General features: G+C 51.6%; 2 protein-coding genes and 1 long non-coding RNA gene across 4 annotated transcripts; 2 read left to right on the top strand and 1 right to left on the bottom strand.

Annotated features, from left to right (window-relative positions):
• Positions 1 to 257: 257 nt before the first annotated feature.
• Positions 258 to 709, top strand: LOC119821195 (60S ribosomal protein L26-like). Its single transcript, XM_038340085.1, has one exon. The coding sequence runs from the start codon at positions 272 to 274 to the stop codon at positions 707 to 709; it is 438 nt and encodes a 145-aa protein (XP_038196013.1). The 5' UTR covers positions 258 to 271.
• A 9,973-nt stretch (positions 710 to 10,682) lies between these two features.
• Mag (myelin associated glycoprotein) lies at positions 10,683 to 22,397 on the bottom strand. Of its 2 annotated transcripts, XM_038339672.1 has the most exons (10): positions 22,352 to 22,397; positions 21,858 to 22,226; positions 19,980 to 20,032; positions 19,736 to 19,853; positions 19,123 to 19,380; positions 17,623 to 17,883; positions 12,955 to 13,242; positions 12,346 to 12,442; positions 11,943 to 12,042; positions 10,683 to 11,016 (listed from the first exon to the last, which is right to left on the bottom strand). In XM_038339672.1, exons 1-10 carry the CDS (start codon positions 22,395 to 22,397, stop codon positions 10,852 to 10,854), a joined length of 1,755 nt encoding a protein of 584 aa, XP_038195600.1. In that variant the 3' UTR covers positions 10,683 to 10,851. The 2 variants fall into 2 exon arrangements, with proteins under 2 accessions (XP_038195600.1, XP_038195599.1); XM_038339671.1 differs by having other exon boundaries at positions 19,736 to 20,032.
• LOC119820936 lies at positions 15,348 to 18,999 on the top strand. The gene is made up of 2 exons (XR_005286563.1): positions 15,348 to 15,678; positions 18,752 to 18,999. It is a non-coding gene; the product is annotated as an uncharacterized LOC119820936 (long non-coding RNA).
• Positions 22,398 to 24,141: the final 1,744 nt, after the last annotated feature.

Below are 24,141 nucleotides of genomic sequence, written 5' to 3' on the forward strand. Positions count from 1 at the left end.
CAGCCTGGCTTCTGTTTTTATTTTCAAAAAAAAAAATTTTTTTTTGAGATAGTCTAGGTAGAGCCAGGTTTCCCTGGAATTCACAATCCTCTTGCCTCAGCCTCTCAAGTACTATGATTACAGGTGTGCACCACCTTCCCTGACTTTTTCAAATGTTTTTAATCCATGGTTTGCTGAATCTGTGGCTGTGGAATTTGCAGATATTGAGGTTGTACCTTGAAGCAATAAAAACTGGGTGTGGGGCGGCCATCGCTGGATCGCAGCCGCCAAAATGAAGTTCAATCCCTTTGTGACTTCTGACAGGAGCAAGAACCGCAAACGGCATTTCAATGCGCCTTCTCACATTCAGAGGAAGATCATGTCTTCCCCCCTTTCCAAAGAGCTGAGACAGAAGTACAATGTTCGCTCGATGCCCATTAGAAAGGATGACGAAGTTCAGGTTGTCCGGGGACACTACAAAGGCCAGCAGATTGGCAAAGTGGTCCAGGTGTACAGGAAGAAATACGTCATCTACATTGAACGGGTGCAGAGAGAAAAGGCTAATGGCACAACTGTCCACGTGGGCATCCACCCCAGCAAGGTGGTGATTACCAGGCTAAAGCTGAACAAAGACCAAAAGAAGATTCTGGAAAGGAAAGCCAAGTCTCGACAAGTAGGAAAGGAGAAGGGCAAATACAAGGAAGAAACAATTGAGAAGATGCAGGAGTAGGGGCGTCTCATACAGTATTCATTAAAGACTGCTTGAGTAAAAAAAAAAAAAAAAAAAAAAAAAAAAAAAAAAAAAAACACTGGGTGTGGTGACACAGGCCTTTAATCATAGCAGAAGCAGGGGTCTCTCAGTGAGTTCAAGGACAGCCTGGTCTACACAGCAAATTCTATCCAGCCCAGGATTACATTGTGAGAGTCTGTCTCAAAAACCAAAACAGCTTGCTGGGCAGTGGTGGTGCACGGTTTTAATCCTAGCACTCTGGAGGCAGAGGCAGGAGGATTTCTGTGAGTGTGAAGCCAAGACTGGTCTACAGAGTGAGTAGACAGCCAGGGCTACACAGAGAAACATTGTTTCAAAAAATACAAAACAACAACAAAAATATTTTAATTATAATATATTATAATATATTAATCATATTTATATGTCATATAAATATAAGTATTTTGTCTGCATGTATATATGTGTACCACGTGCATACAGCACCTTCGGAGACCAGAAGATGATGTTGGATCTCCTGGAACTAGAGTTACAGATGGTTGTGAGCCACGATGCAGGTGCTGGGAAATGAAACAGGTCCTCTGCAAGAGGAGACAAGTGTTCTTAACTGCTGAGCCATCACTCCAGCTCTAAAAAGTGATTGGGGGGCGGGGAGGACATGTATGGAGTTGTGGGAATTTGGGCAGAGGACACAGGAGTTGGAGAGATGACTTGGCCAATATACAGTGTATAAATGTATAAGACTTTCAAAGACTGAGCACAGTTTTTTAAGATGAGGCATTGTGAGAATGAAAAGCTCGGGTGATTCTGAAGGTTGTTTTACAGAGTGGGAGTGGGTCTCAAGGGCCACAGTGTTCTCGTGATGGCAGAATGGTGGAGATGCAGGTAAGACGGCTGGTTGCCAGGGCACCAGGGCGCCAGGGAGCTAGGACTGGGGCGAAGGAGGGTTGAGCCCCGGGGGGCGGGGGTCTTCGTGGTCACAGAGTGACTCTGTCTTTTGACTGTGCTGTGCACACACCTCACCACCATGAGGTCTTGGCTGTGGATATTGTACTGCAATTATGTAAATCGGGTGACTGGCACACAGATCTCAAGGCTCTACAGTTGCAACTTCCTCTATCTATAATTACCTTAAAATAGAAAGCTAAAAGAAAAAAAAAAGAGTTTGGTGGTGCAGGTGCCGAGGCAGAAGAATCACAAATTCAAGGACCACTTGGGCAACAAAGTAAGTTCAAAGCCATCCTGAGTAACAGACTGCCACAAAATTTAAACATTAAAAGTGGATATTGGGTGTAGCTCGACAATAGCACGCTTTCCTAGAATCTGCCAGTCCCAGTGAGGGGCTGAGGTGTGGCTCAGTGGTAGAGCCCCTGCCTAGAATCCCCAGTGAGGGGCTGGGGTGTGGCTCAGTGGTAGAGCCCCTGCCTAGAATCCCCCAGTGAGGGGCTGGGGTGTGGCTCAGTGGTGGAGCCCCTGCCTAGAATCCCCCAGTGAGGGGCTTAGGGTGTGGCTCAGTGGTGGAGCCCCTGCCTAGAATCCCCCAGTGAGGGGCTGGGGTGTGGCTCAGTGGTGGAGCCCCTGCCTAGAATCCCCCAGTGAGGGGCCTGGGTGTGGCTCAGTGGTGGAGCCCGTGCCTAGAATCCCCCAGTGAGGGACTGGGGCGTGGCTCAGTGGTGGAGCCCCTGCCTAGAATCTCTCAATTTGGCAATGAGATGGTAAAGGTGTGGCTCTTCTGAGAAGTCACTTGTGAGGGGCTGGGAATGGGGCTCTGTGGTAGCATACTTGTGTTGCTTGTAAGGAGTCCTAGGTTTAATATTCCAATGAAGAGAGAACAAAGAAAGGGAGAAAAATAATAATAAAATGAAACCCTGATTTTAGAGTGGAGCTCAAGCCCAGCACTCAGGTCACGACCTCCTCGGGGAGACTTGGAACTGAACCCATCTCGGGCCCTGGCAGGAAATCCGGGCCTTCTGCCTCCCAGGGTGCTGAGACTGTGCACAGTACTGTCACCAGAGGAAGTTAGGCAACAGGTCATGGATGCTTCATGGTAGCCAAGGGCTCCTAGAGAATCCCAGGGCATGGAGGCAGAACTCCCAGGAACAGCAGCTTTGATATCATCGCTTTTCCTTCCAATGAGATAAATGGTCTCCACTGAAGATGACTGGGCTGTCGGTTCCTCCCCCAGGGAAGCCATGGAGCCAGGGAAGTGAGAGAGCACAGGATGGCACTCCAGAGCTGGTAGGGAGCCCCAAACCCCTGGGCAGGACTTCGGGATGGGAATAATGTTGGTGCCCACCCACCCAGGGCTTACAAAATCATGCATGTGGCATGCCCCACAACATTCAGAGAGCCAGCACAAGTGTGTGGCACAGACCAGGGTTTAGGTTCCACTCAATCTGCCAGCTGTGACATTCCTGTATCTGGTCTAAGGACGATGCTGACGTTGGTGTGATCAATCTCATAGGCGTGTTCCGTCATCACCCTTTCCAAATCACAAGCATGTGAACCACTTTCCGTGTGTCTGTTGTCACTTTGTACGGGTGCTCTGGAGAAGGGAGCTGTCGCTGCTGTGAGTATCGCCGCCTGCTCTGCTGTCACTCCCTGGTAGCTGTTATGTCACCCACAGACTCATATTTTGAACACCCAGTCTCCAGTTTACGGTGCTATTTTGAGAGGCCATGCCTGGAGCTTTAAGGAGATGGAGTCTGATGGGCAGAAGCAGGACACTAGAGGTGGGTCTCGAAGGTTACAACCAAGCCCTGGCTCCAGTCTTACTTCCTACCTCCTGGCCCTCCGACAACACCACACCTTCCCCACCATGATGGACTGGAATCTCTTTAAACTATCAGCCAAAGCAACCCTTTCCTCCATTGTGCTGTTTCTGTGGGTATTTAGTCACAATGACAGATCACACCTGTAATCAGACATTCCCTGTCCTGACTGCCTGTTTCCAATACCCGGCAGCCACTTCCCAAATTACCACATAGAGGCTTGTATTAATTATAAATGCTCAACCAATAGCTCAGGCTTATTACTAACTAGCTCTTACATTTTAAGTTAACTCATATTCCTTATTTATGCTCTGCCACGTGACAGTACCTTTATTAGCATGGCATGTTCATCTCCTGCTCCCTCTACATCTGGCTGGCAAGTCTCTGACTCTGCCCTTCCTCTTCCCAGAATTCTCCTAGTTTGGCTCTTGAGCTCAGTCTCTTCTTGCTTAGCTACTGGCTAATCAACTTTTCACTAACTGGCACCAACATTATTCCCATCCCGAAGTCCTGCCCAGGGGTTTGGGGCTCTCTACCAGCTCTGGAGTGCCATCCTGTGCTCTCTCACTTCCCTGGCTCCATGGCTTCCCTGGGGAAGGAACCAACAGCCCAGTCACCTTCAGTGGAGAGCACTTATCTCATTGGAAGGAAAAGCGATAACATCAAAGCTGCTGTTCCTGGGAGTCCTGCCTCCATGCCCTGGGATTCTCTAGGAGCCCTTGGCTACCGTGAAGCATCCATGACCTGTTGCCTAACTTCCTCTGGTGACAGGACTGTGCACAGTCTCAGCACCCTGGGAGGCAGAAGGCCCAGATTTCCTGCCAGGGCCCGAGATGGGTTCAGTTCAGTATAATCCACAGCACACACTTCTGACTACAGAGTTAAACAGTTAAACTTCCCAGGGAAGATAGTTCAGGGAGATTGAACTTTGGGGTGATGAGGAAACTCCTCCCTGCCTGCTGCCCTGCCTGCTGCCCTGCCTGCTGCCCTGCCTCTTGTATAGGAAGCAGATGAATCTAAGAATAGGGATGGTGGGGACGAGTGGATGTGCGTACTTCTTGACTGTGAGTCTCCATCCCACCCCATTGTTGCCAGAGCCCATCTCTGTTTAGCCATCCTATCCCAGGGAAAGTTCTAGATGTAGACATTGGTGGCCTGTAGCCTTCTTAGAGGCGAGGGTAGCGGAGGTGCCTGCCTGGATCCTGTATCTAGGATAGAGGCAGGTCAAGGATGAATTGCACCATCTCAACCCAATGTAACCCGGGAGATATGACATTAGAATCCAGACTATTCTGCTGCTCAGGCCACGGCACCTGCAGTTCCTCCGCTCTCACAGGCACCCACAGGCAGCGCGGCGACTGTCTGAGGATCTCCAGCAAACAGACATTCAGGTGTTGGATCTCTCACCTGGGAAGTGAGTTTACATCAAAGCAGGTACAGCCAGCCACACATCCTGCTCCCCACCTCTCCCCTCCTTCTGGCTGCCTGGGAATCAGAGATCCTGGCTGCGGGGTTGTACTGTGAAGGCCCCTTCCTCAGAAAGCTATGATAAGGTACTCACCTCTGCCATGTGGGTCTGATTCCTGTCTTCAGGGACTCCAATATGCTGTCTATCTCTGATCTGGGAGTTTGAACTCAGAGTCCCTGATAGATTTTTGTCTGTCTGTCTGTCTGTCTGTTGATGGTATTAAGCCCTTCTAACAAACGTCTTACCCACGATAATCCTTCTCAGTGTCCATCTTGAACCTGTGTCCAAGACCTTTCAAGTGGGGCCAGAGGCACGAAGAGGCCCGTGTCATAACCATGGTTTGGTGCTGGGTGTCCTCTGTCTAGGACATGCAGTTTGGACTTCCCAATCTCTGAGACCAGGAGACCCAGCTAGCCCTCCTCCGGTCAGCCCCACCTCATCCCTGGCTCTAGGTCTAGGGCTGTAAGTCATTGTGTTCTGGTTTCCACTCCTGTCCGCTAGGTATTTCTCAAGGTAGGGACACCAGCAGCCTCTCCTGTCCCCAGATATGGCCCAGACATGGCCAGAAGAAACTACTCTTAGGCCTCCACTCAACCCCATTCCGCTCTTTCTTGGCTTCCAAGGAAGCAGCAGGGACCATTCTGGACTGCTCTCTCCTCTTGCGGGCATTCTGGGTCCCATTGGTTCCTCCTCCATGGTCCTGACTCCCTGTTCCTTTTCTCTATCAATAACCATGAACTCTCAAACTCTCTGTCCACATCTGCCAGTCAGTCTTCAAAACCCTCAGAACATTCTCCCAAGTATCCTGATCTGCCCGTCCTGCTCAGAGTAAAATCTTCATCCTGCTCATGACCTTCACCATTCCCATTGCTCTGATTCCCTTGAACAGTCATGCCTGCTCCATCTCTCTGCTCAGACACATGATTTCCTTCTTCCACAACTACAATGACATCCTGGCCGTGAGGTTTTGCCCTTGGCTGTGGCTCTCCTTAGAACTTCCTTTTCCAAAAATGAGATGCGTTGCCTCTATCTTTCCTCCCACGCTCCATGCGGACAGCCCCTCTCCCTAAAAGCTCAGCCTCCTGTGATACACCTGACCTTGCATCATGCTTGGGTACCATGTCAGCATCCTCACTGTCTGTAGAAGAGCCAAGGGACACCTGCTCATCTGGGTGTCACCTGTCTCCCAGAGGTTGGGAGGGGCTGTTTGGGGGCCTGGCACTGGCTCACTAATCACATGTGACACTGTTCTGGGGTTCAAGAGATGTGTGGAGGAAGTCCCAGGCCTGACTTCTGGTCCTGCTAGAGCATCTCATGGGACATCAGCCTCCTGAGAGATGGCCTTAGGACATGAATGTGAAAAGTCTCCCACGGGCTCCGGTGTTTGTTTATCAGTTTTAGGACCATGCGTTTGAACAGTTTCCATCTGTTGGCACTCTTTTTGGAAGGATATGGAACCTTCGAAGTGCCGACCCAGCTATCAGGAGTGCCTCCTGAGGTCTCTCGGGGCAACGTTTGAAGGTTTGTTTCTGGTTCAGGTCCACCATGTGCTTCCCGCCATGACAAGCATGGCCCCACCTTCCCTGCCATGACATTCTGAAACTGAACTGAAAGAAGCCCTTCTGCCCTTACGGTGCTTCTGCCAGGGGTTTGTTACCATTATGAGAGAAGTAACTGATACAGGTGATTTTTTTTTTTTGGTTTTTCGAGACAGGGTTTCTCTGCAGCTTTAGAGCCTGTCCTGGAGCTAGCTCTTGTAGACCAAGCTGGTCTCAAACTCACAGAGATCCGCCTGCCTCTGCCTCCCGAGTGCTGGGATTAAAGGCGTGCGCCACCACTGCCCGGCTTACAGGTGATTTTTTTTGTTTAACTTTGGAGGTTTGTTCACAGCCTTCATCTCTTCGGCCGGGTCCATAAATGACCTGAAATGTTTCCATTTATTATGTTTTTGTTGTTTTAAACCAAATCACATGAGGGGCTGGAGAGATGGCGCAGCAGTTAAGGGCACATACTGCTTTTGCAGTGGACCTGAGTTTAGTTCCCAGCACCCAGCTTAGGCAGCTCACAACCACCCGCAGCTCCAGCCCCAGGAGCACTGACCACCTCTTCTGGCCTCTGTGGGGATACGTACAGACAAGCGGGCAAGCACACAGACATATAAAAGCAAATCAATCCTTTAAAAATTCAACTCTGTATTGTAACACCATCTTACTATATAGCCAGGCTTGACTTCAAACTCAGGTCCTCCTGCCTCAGCGCCCTGAGTGTTTGGATGACTGGGACGCACCACCACACCCAATTTTCTTTTGTTTTGGTTTTAACTTTTCTTTCTCTTTTATTTGTTTGTCTTATTTGATGTATATGAGTGTTTTGCCTGAATATATGTCCATATACTGTGCTGGATCCCCTGGTACTGAAGTTACAGATGGTTGTGACTTGTGGAACTGCCATGGGTCCTGGGAATTGAACCCAGGTCCTCTGCCTGAGCAGCTAGTGCTCTTAATCGCTTAACCATCTCTCCAGGCCCTTAACCTGTCTTTCTTAACTGGGTCTCTGCCTACGCTTTTATTGCTTAAGCAATCACTATTTCAGTGTGCTGCTTTTGTTTCGGCAGACGCTAAATGAGGCAGCAACAAGGACATCCTTTCTAGATTCTCTCCCGAACTAGCAGGGCTCGAGACCAGTAGTTCTCAGCCTGTGGGTCACAACCTCTTTATGGGGTCAAATGACCCTTTCCCTGGGGTGGCATATCTGGTATCCTGTGTATCAGATATTTACGATTCATAACAGTAGCAAGATTACAGTTATAAAGCAGCAACGAAATAATTTTATGGTTTGGGGCTAACCACAACATGAGGAGCTTATTAAAGGGCCGCAACATTAGGAAGGTTGAAACCACAAAAGCGGCCTTAAGGGAGGTTGAGAACCACAGGCCCAGACTGCAGCTGCTAGGGCAGAGGCTATCCCCCTAGCCCTACTTATTGATATGCCTCTTTTCCCAAGGGCAAAGTCCTCAGGATGCCACTTTACCAAGCCAGACCAGCTGGAGCCAGGGTCTGTTGGTAAGGTGTGTCAGGGCGTGCCCACTAGTGTATGCAGCGCTTGTGGGAATTGGAGCAAACTTCCACGCCAGCTGTCTCAAAAGACACTGGTTTATTCTCAGACTCACCTTGCCATGCTGCCCTTGTTTTAACTCCTGGTGTTGGAGTTGAGACAGGGTCTTCTTATGTAGTCCAGCTGGCCTTAGACTCACTTTGCTGTTTGAGGTTAGCCACAAACTCATGGTGATCCTCTTGCCTCAGCTTCTGAGAGCTGGCATTGTAAGTATGTGCCACCACACGTGGTTTAGAGCCTGGGATTTTACAAGCTGCCCTACCACTTGTGGGGAAGGGTCTTGACAAAGATGGAACTCTCCTGCAGGGCCCCTAGCCCCTAAAAGCCCAAGTTTCACTTCGGTCCCGTGCTCCAAAAGTTACACATGTCTCCTTACATTCAAGTCTGATGAGTTGCAGCTCAATCTTGTGTCTGAGCCCGGTCCCTTCATGTCCTTGACCCTGAAAGACTGTAAGCCGTAAGGAAGCGGGGAAGACCCAGGACCCTGTGCATTGCTAGTGGTTCGAACCAAAGTGCCAGGGTAGCCCAGTGCTGATAGAGTGGCCGAAGAGACAGAGCTTGTGACTCAAAACTGGACTCTACTGGTACCAGCGAATGGGGAGATTCAAAGAAGCTACTTAAACCTCCCAGGCTCAGATACTCCTGCTCTTCCAACACCAGAGACCATCAGCTTTCGCAGACAGCAGCCACATTTGAGTTTTACAGTGGGGATGGAGAAAGGGATGAATTTGCCTTTCTAATAAGTTCCCAAATCCAAATGCTGCTGGCTTCCCGAGGCCCCTCCACAAGGTAAGAGAGCAGTAGCAGCTGTTGGGGAGAGGAGATTCTCTGCCCAGCCATGCTGCCTCCAAGTCTTGAGACAATCCAGCTTTTGTGAGACATGGCCCGTGGTGGGATGGATTGTTCAGGGGTGCAGTTGTCTTTGAGTAACTGAGCTGGGGTCAGATTGTTTGGTCTGTCCCGGCCGCCCTATCGAGGGTGTATAAATGTCTGTACGCATCTCCCCATAAATAGTCACACACACTCCACAGCATTTTTCCTGGGGGGGGGGTCTCAAGCACTTCTCAGAACAGCCCTGTCTCTGTAAAGGGGTTCAGTATACAACTGGGGCCTAATATATCTTTGGAAAACTGAAGACTTGAAGTGCAGTGTGGTGGTGAGGGACCGCAGTGCAGCCAACACACACACGTGACATGCTAGGTCTATCTATGGTTCCCACCTTAACCGCAAGGGCCACAGAGTAAGGGAAGGTTAGGTAAAGCCAGCAAAGTGCTGGCCGCCAGGAGTGGTGGGGACTGAGGCATATGGGGAGCCTGCATGATCCTTAGATGACATCCAGGCAGCAGACCAGGACGAGTCTGTAGCTTGCCGGTCGTGAGCTCAGGATCTTGCCCCCACACAGGGCCCAGCAGAGGGAAAGGAAAACCTCTGAGATCATTCCAGACACAATATGGCTGATGCCTATGGTGGCTCCTCTTCACTGTCAGCATGACTGGATTTAGAATCTCCTAGGAGACATCCTCTGGATAGAGCTATGAGGAATTCCCAGAGGGTTTAACAGAGGGGAGACGACCGACCTACCCTGAATGTGATAGCGTCACACCATGGGTTGTGGTCCTGGGCTGGATGAAAAGAAACTCCTTCCTGACTAACTGTAATGTGAGCAGCCACCTCGGGTTCCCACTGCCGCCCCTTCCCTGCCGTGATGGGCTGTACCCTCAAACCAGGAGCCAAAATAACTTGAAGCTGCTGGGGTGGTTTGAATGAAAACAGTTCCCTATAGGCTCATGGACTTGGACACTTGGTCCCCAGTTGGTAATGCTGTTTGTGGAGGTGACAGAGAACCTTAGTGGAGGAAGCAGAGCACTGGGGGGCAGCTTTGCGTGGAGCCTTGCCCCAATTCCTGTTGTCGCTCTCTGTTTCCTGTGTGTGGAAAACAATGTGAGCTTCCTGATCCTGCCATCATGTCTGCTGCCAAGTGTCTCTTATCGTGATGAACTCTATTCTGAAACCATAAACCAAAAGAAGCCCTTTCTTGGGGCTAGGGAGATGGCTCAGTGGTTACGAGCACTCACTGCTCATCTAGAGGACCCAGGTTCAATTCCCAGCACACACACCGCAGCTCACAATTGTCTGTGACTCCAGACAGTTCCCCGGGATCTGATGGTCTCTCCTGACTCTGCAGACCCCAGATGTGATATATTCACATACATGCATGTAAACACACATACACATAAAATGAAGATGAATAAAGCTTTAAAAAACAAAACAAAAAAAAAAAACCAAACCCTTTCTTCTCTAATTTGCTTTTTGGTCATGGGATTCTCTCACAGTAACAGAAACGTAATTACCAAAGTTGTTTTTGCCTAGTATTTTGTTGCTGTCATGAGAAAAATAACTGATACATCCCTTTCCTCCGAAGGATGGGTCTAGACTGGTATTTGACATTAGGACATTTATTTTATGTCCCTTTTGTACAGGTCCCAGGGCCAGGTAGGGGGACAGGAGACAAGGAAAGGGATTGCAATAAATAACATGGACAGACAGAACGCCCCTCTAAAACAGCTGAGGTTAAAAGGGGGGTAGAGGGGAGCTGTAATATGGGCATGGTATGTTGGCAGGGAGGAACAGCTGGGAAGGAGGGGGAGGCCAGACCCCCAGGACCTCACTGTCTCCTGCCCTGCCCCTTCCTGCCCTCACCCCTACCACTTTCAAGAGGAAGGGAGCCCACAGCCAGTGGGGGCCAGCGAGGGTCCTGATGAGGGGGTGAGCCACAGGCCAGCCCCCCAGCTTCACTTGACTCGGATTTCAGCGTACTCTGCCAGTTCCTCTGTCAGGGTGTAGCTGTCCTTGGTGGGCTGTTTACCCAGGTCTGAGTGGGAATAACTGAGGTCCAGCTCTGGGGGCTCCCCCCGAAGGCCCAGCAGCCTCCTCCCAGATCCCAGGCGCCTCTTGCTCTATGGAGGGGAGAAGATAGCCATCAGCAGAGTTCTTTCTGACTTCCCCATGCAAAGCCTGGGGCGCTGGCACCCCTTACTGCAGGGCTACCAGCTCAAGGGGTTCCACAGTCACAGAGTCCCATTCAGGGTGGGGGCATTTGCAAGCACTGGCACCTGCTAACACCGCTGTCTTCTGATTGCTAACCTTGACATTCGCCTAGGAATTCCAGGCTCCAGGAAGCCCTCTTTGAGAAGGATTTAACCCAGAACACCTCTCTAGATTATATCTTGGTGGGACCACCCTTTTGGGAAGTTTGCCAAGTTGCTTTGTTCAATAAATCTTTTTCTCTGTGGATATGGCATGAGGTTTCTCTCCTCAGTTGAGGAGATCTTGAGGGTGCGACTCCCCACTTCCCCAGCTCTCTACTCCTGCCTCCCACCCCACCAGCATTTGGACACACAGTAGGACAGTGGCCACAGACAAAAAAAAGGGGGATCAGCGAAGGGACAAACTAGACAAGGCCAGGGCTGCTGAGCAAGGCTGGGATTAACCAAAGAGCGCCACAGATGTCTGACTGGGACACACACACATGCACACCAGCCCCGAGGCCCGGCTAGGGCCCAGAGGCTGACACACTGAGGCCCCCGGAACCTACCTCCTGGGGCTCTCAGTGACTTTCCCGGGTAGAGACCTCTCTGGACTATTGAAGAAGGAAATGAAGTCACAGGCACTGGCTGGGAGGGCGAGGGTACCCAGTCCCCACCTCTCCAGCCCTCTGGCGCCTCCAAGGTACCTCCTTCCCAAACCAGCCCTCCAAACACCCGCCCTTGAGGCTGGCCTCCCTTCTGCCCTGGCTTCACCAGCCTCCCCCGCGCCACCCTCAGCAACCTTGACATTGTGACATTCCCTAACTAACCGGGAGCCACAGCGGTGTGGCTCTCACCTCATACTTATCAGGTGCCCCAGAGATTCGGAATTCGGGGCTGTACAGGACGTGAGGGTTGTCCCCCGCCGAGAAGCTGGGGTTCTCTGTGACGTTCTTTCTGCAGGGAGGCGTGACACATCAGTTTTACTGAGGACTCCTGAGTCACCCTCTCCCCACACCAGAGTGGCTCCCTCCCTGGCTGCCTCCAGGGTTCCTGGGCTTGTTCACAGGTGGAGAGCTTCAAGCAGGCCAGGAGGTTGCAGCATACAACATGGCGTGCGTCGCAGGGAGACTTCCCAGTACAGCATCTGTCCTGCCCACGTGTACAGAACTACTTGGCTTGCTCAACCCAGCCTCCCACAGTCTCCCCCCACCCCGCCTGGAGTCTCCACATCCTCAGACCAGTGTAGCCGGTACTCACTTTCTGCGGGTCTGGGTGATATAGCACACAATGGCGATCAGGATGGCAAAGGCAACCACAGCACCCACGGGCCCGATTTTGGCCCACATCAGTCGGTCTAGGGACAGAGAAGGGGCAAGAACTCTCAGGACTATGGATAGACCTGAGGATGTTGTCAGGATACCCCAGGGAGTCAGAGACCAAACTTTTAGGCAGCCTTTGCTCACCGGATACAAAGTGAGCTTTCTTAGTACTGCAGTTTGAACTCCATGTCCGCCCAAGTATTAAGCAACTGCTTGATCCTCGGGCCCCAGCCCTTCGTTGGGGGATTCTAGGCAGGGGCTCTACCACTGAGCCACACCCTCAGCCCCTCACTGGGGGATTCTAGGCACATGCTCTACCCCCGAGCCACTTGCAATCTTAGTAAATTGCCTAAGCAAGCTTAGAACTCATAATCCTTTGACTCGGCCTCCCAATAGCTGGGGTGACAAGTCTGGATAACGTCTTTTGCTGTTTTATCAGTCTACGTGACTGGCCCGTGCTCAGTGGCCTGATCACCAGCAGGAATAGGAGTGGGGAAGATCCAAGAGGCCCCCTCTGGGGCTCCCACTCCCAGGTCACATCACTCACGTGCTCCCTGGAAGGGCAACTCTAGGCTCTGGGTGCCGTAGAGGTTCCTGGAGGTGCAGATAACGCGGGGTGGGGCCTGTGCCTGCCCCCGTAGTGTAAGGATGCTGGTGAGCAGGAGGCCACTGTGTTCCGAGTACACGAACTCCCTCTCCGTCTCATTCACAGTCACGTTCCGGGAAGGCAGCTCAAAGGCCACGGAGGGTTCTGGGTTTGATTTCACCACACACAGGCACTGCACTGTGTCTCTGGCTGCGGCACAGTGGGATTCCAGAAGGATTATGGGAGCAACTGCAAGATGAAAACCAAGGCTGAGGGTGAGATCGGGCCTCCAGAACTCCTTGGTAGGGGCAAGTCCTGGCCTAGAAACATAGACTCCCAATCCCTCTGTAACCCTGCCCACTACATGTTGTCCCTTCAGACTAAACACGATCCAGCAATAACATGGGACTTCACAGCCCCTGGCAAAGTGCTTAGATTGTCCCGAAGCGCTGAAATACACTAAACAGAGCTGGCTATGATAGTGCATGCCTGCCTTTAATTTCAATACTGGTGAGGCAGAGGCAGGTGGACCTCTGTGAGTTAAAGGCCAGCCTGGCCTACTTAGAGAGTTCCAGACCAGCCAGGGCTCCAGAGTGAGACTCTGTCTCAAACAAGCAAGTACACCAGTCTAAACCAGCATCCCCACACTGTACACACCATCAGGCTCCTGCGCTCGATGACAGTCATGGGGAGACTTAAGAGAGAGATAGTTGAGTCTGAAATGGCAGGCACCTCAGAAGGATACTTATTTCTCACTCTGTACACGATGGGGGGTCATATTCCCCCCCCCCCCCACACACACGTACAAGTTCTCTCAATATGAAATCCAAGGAGTCTTTCCTTGGAATCTGGACCCATATTAGCCTGGGTGTTTGAGGTGTTCCCTATGAGGCCCTCCTGCCTCTACCTTTGACCTTTGAGGCGACTCCAGCCTTGATACGGGTACAGAACAGCCATGTTCTCCCACCTGAACCATCTCTAACTTTGGCCATGGACTCTCATCGTGGTTGGGGTGAAGTTTTCCAAAAGGGACCTATGAGCTCTTCCATTTGACCCCTCCAAGCTACAGCCTCCTTCGGCAGCTTTCCTCCCTCTTCCCTGGCCCTGATGATGCTCCCCAACTTGCTTCCTCACCTGGAGACTCCTTGAATCCTGATCCCCTTTTTCACTACCACCAACAACCCTCTCCTCCCAAGGTTTCATGGTTGAGCCTTGCTTCCAAGCTCTCATTACACATTTAGTCTAGGATGGTTTTTTATTCCTTTCAGTTTTTCAGAATAGAAGTTATACTAGAACATTGAGTAATGCTTTTTGCTGGTTTGTTTTTGTTTTGTTTTGTTTTGAGACAGAACCTTGTTATGTAACTCTGAATAGCCTGGAACTCGCTGTGGTTTTCCATCTCCCAAGTGCTGAGATTACCAGGCTTGTGTCACCATGACCAGTTAAATGATGCAGGTGGATCTCTGTGAGTTTGAGGCCAGCCTGGCTACAGAGTGAGTTCCAGGACAGGCTCCAAAGCTACAAAGAAACCCTGTCGAGGAAAACAAACAAAAAAAGAACGAATACTAGAGGCCACCAATTGGCCACCAAGTCCCTGGAATCCTCCTGTCTCTGCTTCCAGTACTAAGATTGCAGGTGCCTGACATCACACATGGCTTTCTTCTTCTTCTTCTTCTTTTGACTTCGGAGGAGGAGGGAGGAGGAGGAGGAGGAGGAGGCGTGGAGGAGGCTGAGTGACGGAAAGCACGAGATGCGCGAAGAATAAGAAGAAGCGCAATCATCCTCCTCCTCCTCCTCCTCCTCCTCCTCCTCCTCCTCTTCTTCTTCTTCTTCTTCTTCTTCTTCTTCTTCTTCTTCTTCTTCTTCTTCCATGATGCATGTGATCTGAACTCTGGTCCTCACACTTGTACAGAAAGCATATAACACACCAAGCCATCTCCCCGGCCCCTAAAGTATGCTTTTAAAATGATGTTCATCCAGGGCCTGGAGAGATGACTCAGTTAAGAGCAATGGCTGCTCTTCTAGAAGTCCTGGGTTCAATTCCCAGCACCCACATGACAGCTCAGAACTTTCTGTAACTCAAGTTCCAGGCGATCCAGTACCCTCACACAGACATACATGTAGCAACCAACGTACATCAAATAAAAATAAAATAAACCATTAACAAAAGCCAAAGAATTAGAAAAAAAAAACTATGCTCATCTGTCAAGAACTATCTGATACCTCTCTGCTGGTTCTAGACCAAGTGCTGGGACTGAGTGACTTCTGACCCAAATCTGTTCACACAGGCAAAAGACAAAAGACCGTCAGCTCACTGACTCCGCCCATTCCCAAACCCAAAAGAGTGGGCCAGTAGCAGCAATGGGCAGAAAGTCACAGGAGCAAAAGGATCTGCACCGGAGACAGGTCCTTCCAGCTGGAGCCTCACTGCGCATGTCTCTAAGCTACAACCGCTAGGCCCCGTCCACACTCTGCAGGTTGTAGTGCTGATCAACAGCTCAGGCCAGAGGAAATGAGCGACACCGAACCTGAATTAAAGGAACATTTCTGAAATGCTGGCGTTCGGGACATCACAACAAACAGCTGCCGCCGACAAGGGCCCACTCCGGACGCCAGAGTGCCGGCACCTTAACTGTGTGTGTGTTCAGTATCTTGATCGCTCCTCAGAAGTTTCAGAAGAACTATGTGAGTCAAAAAACGGAGAGTCGTGGGGGTGCCTGGCTTTGGCAACGCAATTCTGCCATCTACTGGCTGTGTGTGGCCAGTGAGCCTTCGAGATGGGAAAGTAAAGATGGAGGGGGAACTTTGGTTTTGGGGGTTGGTTTTTTGAGTCAGAGTCCTGGGTACCCTGGTAGTGGTCAGCACTGTGGAATTACCTGGGCGGGAATCTCAGTGAGGACCTGTCTAGAGTAAGCTGGCCTGTGGGCATGACTCTGAAAGCGAACAACATCTGTTCACGGGGTCATCCATGCCCTGACACAAACTGAATGAACAGCAAAGAGAGAACTGAGCTTGGCGTTAACTCATCGTTCTCTGCTCCTGAGTGTGGATGTGTCGGGACCAGCTCCTTCAAGTTCCTGTTAACATGATATCCCCGCAATGACCGGCTGTAGCCTGGAAACACAAGCTAAACAAACATGTCTCCTCCCCTAACTTGCTTTCGGGAGAGCATTATATCAACACACACACACACACACACACACACACACACACAAAACACTAAGATACCCAGGCTGGCCTCAGGCTCCCTAGGTAGTCAAGGGTAACTTTGATTCTTCTGCCTCCACCTCCTGACTGCTGGAATTTGGGGTAGAATGCCAACCTGCCTGGATTAAGCAGCACCGGGGATGCAACCCAGGGCTTCATTCATGCTCGCTAAGTGTGCTACCAACGTAGCTACATCCCCAGTCCCTGGAGAAGGAGAGGTGCTGTTAGGCTATGGGACTCCAAAGACAGGTAAACGAATGAGCATGTATGAAGTTCTTAGCATCCCAGCTAAGTGCTCATATCTGTATAGATAAAGCATCTAGCAGAGGAAGCACACAAAGCTTTGGCTGCAGTCCCAGGCTTGAGTCCCGAGGAAAAGCCAATGGGACAAGACAGTGATATCTAGGAATGCATTGGACACATTCCTTTCATCCTCAGTCATCTTAGCTATGAGGTGTTTTTGTTGTCTCTTTTTGCAGAAGGAGCTTTGGGCACGGGTGTGTGGCTCAGTGGTAGAGCCCCTGCCTAGCAAGCATAAGGCCCTGGGGTCCATGCTCAACACTTTTAAAGAGGTACAGTTTAGAGGTCAGTGCTAGAAGTCAGGCAAAGCTGAGGAAAAAGCCTGGGGAACTGGAAACAAGGAGATGGCGTCTGTCGTTGGAAAATTCTTGGAAAGCAGGAGCAAGAGGTGTCAAACCTGAGATTTGGCTGCTGCCTCCTGTAGTGAAGACAGGCATAGGGTTGAGCGGAGTAGGGGAAGTGGTCCGCAGTGAAATCAGGCCAGCTGCTAGTTGGCAGTGTAATAATTACTTTCGCTCTCAAGACACTAGCTTATACATGTGTCCTTAGCATTCCCCTGGCTGTGCTGTGTCTGCTAATAAGCTTGGCGTCTCCCTGCCCCCATCCCCCGCCACTCCAGAGCACATTGCAACAGCTAAGTGGGTGCATGAGCTCAGGGCAGTAGAGCCTAGACAATGCAGAGTAGAGCAAGGCTGCCTGGGTCTGATTCTCAAAATCTGCTCTTTCTTAGCTGCATGGCCTTGGGCAAGTGTTCTAATCTCTCTGGGCCTCAGTTTCCTTCTCTGTAAGGTGGGCATTGATGCCACGAAGATGAAATGGGACCCTGAATAAAGCATCTCCAACAATGTCTGGTGCCTAGCAATACTCTCCAATGGACAAATTCCAGAGTTACCATTTTAATTGTACAGATGGGCAGTGGCCACATGATACTGAACCCCCTTGGTCAAAAGCTCTCCACCCGCATTCCCAGGATGCAGTTAGCATGGATTCAGCTTCCCTCCCGTTCCCCATCCTTCTCAGGGAGTAGAGTCAGGCAAAGCAGGCCCTAGTTGGGATGCCTCCCAATCACCCAGGTGTCCCCACTGAGCCCTGTGGTGGAAGCCGTGGGGGAGGGGCACTCACACTCCACAGACAAGTTGAAGGCAGTGGCCGTCTGGCCATACTGGTTCTCAGCCACACACCAGTACTCTCCATCATCCTCGGGAGTCACTGCAGGGAGTTCCAGCTGCAGCTGACTTTCATAGATGACAGTGGCCAGGATCTGCTTCTCTTTGAAGATGGTGAGAATGGGGTCCGGGTTGCTCTGTGTGGAGCACAGGATGGAGACAGTCTCCCCTTCTACGGCCACCACCGTTCCGTTCACTGTGGGCTTCCAAGGTGCATCTGGGGGAAGACAAAATACCGGAACCCATGGGAACTGTTCTATTTGCTGGCCGGTTCCCACCACTAAATGTGACCCGTGACACCTCAGATCTACATCCAGTCCTGGCTGTCTTATTTACATGAATTGCCTTTCTGTAGGGAGAGAACCTGTCCCTTTTTAATTTTTTTAAAATGCTGTTTGTTTATTTATTCATTTGCTTTTAAGACAGGCTCTTGCCCTAGCTGGCCTTTTACCTCACTATATAGTCCAGGCTGGCCTTGAACTCAGGGCAATCCTCCTGCCTCAGCCTCCTGAATGTTGGAATTACATCTGTGGCCTGGGAATTTGTCGTTGGATGCTAGCACTACCTACTCCTTCCCAGTAGTGCAGACTCGTGTCTTAACAATGGGACTCACTTTTCCCATCTTGAAAATGAGCTTAGGAATTCCAACTTCATAGAACAGGGGTGATCATCTAGCATGGGATGAGACCCTTACGAGTGTCAGGCACAGGCCCTTGTGAGAAGGTGCTGCGTAAGGAAATCAGGCACATTTTCCGACAGAGGACTTGAGCTTAAAAAACCAAAGCTTGTGGAGGAGAAATCAGGGGGCCATGGTTCTAAGGAGTATGGGGAAGGAAGGCTTGAGGGAGCTGAGCAGAAGGCGTAGGGGATGTCCTGGCAAAGAGCATGTGTCAGAAGCAGCCAGGAAGTGCTGAGTGAACATTGGCTGGCACTGTCTTTATTATCCCCAGCCCTGGGCACTGTGCCCCAATACATATTTGTGAATGAATGAATGAATGAATGGATGAAGACATGCGTGATTGGCCTGTGCTTGCTTCTCAGTTGAGTGTCCTGTTCTAACGGTACCCATCTTCTATCACAACCAGGTCCATGCCATGGGCTGACTGACGCCTGGGGTCCCCTCAGTCTTCCCATTAAACTACAACCGGTGCCAGCCAGATGGCTCAGCCAGTAAGGAAGCTTGCAGTCAAGCCTGAGCTGAATCCCTGGGACCCATACGATAGAAAACCAGGACTGAACCTCCACATGACAGACATCCTGGCATGTACAAGCTACCCACCCACCCCCCCACACACACACACAAATAAAAATTAAATACATGTTAAAAAGTTTAGCTGCAACTGTCCTTATTTTAAAATGCAAATAAGTTCCTGGTGTTTAAAGCTGGTCCCTCTGAGAGTGGCGCCTTCCCGATGTCTGTTCCCTGAAAGGGTGTATGGGTACCCCGGGGACTCACACATGACGCTCAGCTCCACCGTGCGGTTGTCCTGGCCATAGGCATTCTCTGCCAGACAGGCGTAGACGCCGTCCTCCCCTGGTGTCACCTCCTCCAGATCCAGGTACAGGCTCTCAGCCACTGCCTCCCGCAACACCATCCCGTCCCGCATCCAAGTCAACAGAGGCAGCGGGTTGCTATCAGCCCCACAGAGCAGGCTGACATGGGAGCCCTCAATGGCCTCCACAGACGAATTCATCTCCACAATCACTGGGGGGTCTGAGGCCCGGGATAAGGCAAAAAGTCAGAGTCAGATCCGGACCCCTCCACCAGCCCAGGTCCCACTTTACAGGCCCCTTCTTCGGGTCCTACACCTCCGGGACCCACCAACCAGACCTAACATCACCCCAGAACCTCATCCCTCCCAGCCTGCTCAAACAGCCTGGGTCCCGTCCCAAACCCTACCCTCCAGGTCCCACCCACCAGACAGGTCCCACCCCAATACACCGCCCACCAACAAGGCCCCGCCCTAGTCCACACCCAAACAAGCCCCTCTCACATTCTTCCTACCCGGCCACTCCCCGTCCCGTCTCTTCCAGGCCCCGCCCCTGCCCCCACCCGCACCCGGGCTCACACTTGACATCCAGGCTGGCGTAGCCCTCGAACTGCAAGGTGGTATTGGGGAAGGCGGCCTGGCAGCCCAACCGGTGGCCGTTAGCCTCTCTAGTGGGCACGAAGTGTAGCAGCGACACCTGCACCCAGGTGCCTTCATCCTCACGCAGCCGACCCAGCACAGTGGGCTCCCCCAGCCCCTCATGACCCAGCCAGCTCAGCTCCGGGCGCAGCTCCGGACAGTTGTCTGGCACCATGCAACTGACCTCCACTTCACTTCCGGCCACCACCTCCGGGGGCACCACGATATTGGGGGTGTCTGTATATGAGGTAGAGAAAAAGGAGGGTCCTGGAAGCAATCTCAGGCTGAAATCATACCTGCCTTATCCGGCTCCACTCCTGGGACTTTTATCCCTCAGTGCCTCCACAGCTCTCTCCCCTGGTGCTGGTCATCTCCCTACCCACACCACGCCGGCCCTAAGCACCTCACGGAGCAGATCAGGACCCTAGAAGAAAGCTACAACAGTACTAAAATGGCGCTATTGCTATGCTCACTTTGCGTATGAAGACGCAGAGGCCACAGCTCTGGCAGCATAAAATTGGGCTTCAGGCTTTGTCCCCTGCTTCGGTGGCATCTGTGGGTTCTATTTCATTAGATTCCTCTCTGGTTTCTGTATGCATCCCCTACCTGAGCTGCTGGGTGGGGGAGGGGAGAGCAGTTGGCAGGGTGCCGTGCGTATGTGTAAGGATATGATATTGTCCTGGTTGGTTTTGTGTCAACTTGAGTCATCGGGGAAGAGGAACCTCAGATGAGAAAATGGCTCTGTCGGATGGGCCTGCAGGTAAGGCTGTGAAGCTTTTCCTGACTGACGATTGGTGCAGGAGGATTTCGCCACTGTGGGCTGTGGCGTCTTTGGGCAAGCGGGCCTGGAAGGTATGAGAAAAGCTGCCGAGTGTGAGACTGAGGAGCAAGCCAGTAAGCAGCAATGCTCTGTGGTCTCTGCTTCAGTTCCTGCCTCCAGGAGGCCTGGAGTCCTTGCTCTGGCTTCCTGCAGTGGTGGACTCTGACCTGACATCAACTGTAATACCCTCTGCCCTCCCATGGTGCTTTTGGTCCCTGTGTTTATCACAGCAATAGAAAGCACATAAAGACAGGCATATTATAGGGGTGGGGAGCTGGCCTGTTTTGTGGGCCTATGTGCATGATTTGGGTGTGTGATAAATGGATACTCTGGTGTGCTGTGTGTGTGGCGTGGTTCCTTTCTGTGTTAGGGCTACCCACAAAGACCAAATGCTGCTGGGAAACTTAACCTAGGATCTCTAATTATGAGGGAGGCCTCTCATAAATTGGGCAGTGGGAGTCCCTGAAGCCAGGCAGGGGCCTCTATTTTAATCACCAAACCTGGCCATAGCTGCCAGCAGATGGTTTTCCCTTTTCTTTCTTTTTCTCCTCCACAGTTTTGAGGCTTGACCTCATGCATGTAGTCAACACTCCACCACAGAGCTTGATCTGTGTTGTCAGACTTAGGGGCAATCACCACTATCCGCTGAGTTATTTTGCGATTCTGCCTGCCTCTCTCTGTCGTATTAGGAATAGAACCATGCAAGGCAAGTACAAGAATTCAGCCGTTAACCCGAAACCTCTAGTGTTTCTATGGCAAACAGTTTGCCTGACAGCGAAGGTCCTGCATCTACCAGCCAGAGATTAGATCTGGTACTGCAAGCAGCTCCCAGCCTTCAAACCATGCACCCCACGCTGTGCCTGCTGTTCTCTGTTCCACTTCACATGAGGAAACCAAAGCCCAGAAAACGTAATCAAGGTGTCCAAAGTCATCCAACCAAAGAAGCATCTAGAGGCCTCACCCCTGAACCCAGGTCCCCTCTGTCTTTAGCTCTAGATATCTCTAGAAGAATAAGAGCAACCTCAGAGGGCAACCAGACTACTCAGGGCCTGATTTGTTTATGGCTGTCATCCATGTGACCCACATGGGCATTGGGGTTTGCACCCAGTTAAATCAACCTCTTTTGGGTCCTGCATTCAGAACTGGTGGCACAGGGGCTGAGACGCCCTCCTGTTCCTCCCTCTCCCACCCAGCCTTGCTGTAGCCCCTCAGAGCCCACCCAACCCTGGGGGACCAACTCACTGATGATGTCCAGAACACTGTGCTCTGAGAAGGTGTACTGGTTGTAGCCGCCCAGGTCCCCACGGAAATAGTACTTGCCCCCGAGCTCGGGGCTAAGTGTGCTGAGAAGCAAGGTGCAGTTACGGAGACCCAGGTCTCCCAACAGACGGCTACGGCCCTGGAAGCTCTCGTGGACCACTTGTGTGCGGGACTTGAAGACCACCGGTGGGTAGTTCTTAGGGTAGGGACTATTGAAGTACCAGACGCCGTGTACCACAGCCGGTCGGAGCTCATCGGGGAAGTCGAAGCGGCACGGGATGGAGACACATGTGCCCTCGAAGGCTGAGATGGACGAGGGCATCCAGGCACCCCAGTGGCCTCCTCGAGAAGCTATAGGTGGAGGAGGGAACAGCACAGAAGCTGAGGGAGAGAGCCCACCCATTATCTCCAACAGTGCCCAACATGGGTCACTGGGCTGGGATGTTGGGTCTGGGACACATCTCCCCAGCCATTACCTGAGATCATTATCCAAAACAGCGGCAGCGTGGTGAGGAATATCATCGTGTCCAGCAAGTGAGCGAGCTAGGGCTGAAGAAGAACGAGATTGAGTTTTTGGCGTTGTTGTTTGTTTTTCCGAGACAGTTTCTCCTGGAACTTACTCTGTAGACCAGGCTGCCCTCAAACTCACAGAGATTGGCCTGCCTCTGCCTCCCAAGTGCTGGGATTAAAGGCGTGGGCACCCAGCTAAGAGTGAGTTTTAAAAGAGCCACAGAAACCAGGCGGTAGTGGCATATGCCTTTATCCCAGCACTCAGGAAGCAGAGGCAGGCCAATCTCTGTGAGTTCAAGGCCAGCCTGATCTACATACAAAGCTACAAAGAAACCCTGTCTTGAAAAATAAAAAAGAAAAATACATAAATTAATTAATTAAATTAAATTAAATTTAAAAAGGCGGGGGCACAGGTGGAGGACCTGGGCCAAGGCTGTCTACTGTTGTCATTTATAAATGCCAGACCTCACTACTTCGTTCTACAATGATCCCCCACATTCTGTTAGTCAGGCTCAGCTCCCAGACTTGAAAGTTAAGCAAGCTGCCTGAAGTTACCCAGCTCAAGCCAGGGCCCAGACATCTCATTCCTGCCTCCATTTCTCCCCAGATGTCTCTAGAATAGTAGGATCAACTGCTCTTCAGTGGGCAGCTGGGTCAGTTAGGGCTCCGTTTGTCTCATGTCTGCCAGTCTCATAGCTCAACATAGGCACAATTACTGGTCATCTCCAAAGCCCAGACGGGTACAAAGCTTGCCCAAGGTCACACCACAGTTGGCCTGCAGACTTAGTGGCCGAGCTGTGCCATCTCTGGGTGGTAGTGGTAGGTTAACAATGATCTAAGCACCATCGTCCTGCTTCTCCACCTCTCAGAGAGTTCTAGGCAAAGACAGAGCCAACACTCCTTCTGCGGGAAGAAGCGGGTTGTCAGGCTTATGAAAACATTGGTATTTTAACCCTTACCTCAGTCTCCCTGAGTTGAGGATATCTCCTGATTCCACTTGAAATGGCCAGTCGGCCTAGAACACTAATCAGACACAAGTTAGGGGTGAGAACCCGAGCGCCCATCCCCCCTGACCTTCTGTGTGTACTATGGGTTGTGTCCTGTTGTAAGAAGAACCTTGTGGTCTCTGGTACCCATGGATACCCGGGATGCTCCCACACAGCCTCAAAGATACTGCGCCATAACAACACTCCCACCAAAGCTGGGGTGTGGGAGAACTGAGGGGGGGGGGGAGGAAGGGAGTGGTAGCTCTGGGCTGGGGAGAGCAGCGTGTGGTGAGTGGGGTGAAGGAGCAGATGAGGCCTGGGGGTGGCAGGCAGGGACCCGGTACCATCAATGACTCGGTTTCACAACATCAGCATTCCCAGCATGCCGTGTGAATTCCTGCCGCCCTCTCCCACCCGCAGCAGGCCCTGGGTGTCCCCACCCTCACCAGAGGCCAGTGGCCAATACAAAAGGGCCCTGTTCCCTTGGGGGTGTGGGTGCCCCATCCTAGGGACCTCCTGAGGGTAGGTGGGGCATGAGTGAGAACTTGGTCGTTCCTGATTGAGCTCTACGAGGGGCCAGAAAGGGCCAAAGGTGATGGCCCCTTGGTTCCCCGCTGCTCTGTGGGTCGTTTGGGACTGGAGCCAGGATGTTGAAGTGGCTGCTTCTCCACCCTGCCTCCCCCGACCCGGCCTTGACTGCCCTCTTCCCACTGATGCAGACGTACGGCCAGAAACATGCAAACGCTAGTAGGAAATGTGACAGACAGCAA

This window comes from Arvicola amphibius, chromosome 8 (assembly GCF_903992535.2).
Source record: "Arvicola amphibius chromosome 8, mArvAmp1.2, whole genome shotgun sequence".
In the NCBI taxonomy this organism is placed as follows: Eukaryota; Metazoa; Chordata; class Mammalia; order Rodentia; family Cricetidae; genus Arvicola; species Arvicola amphibius.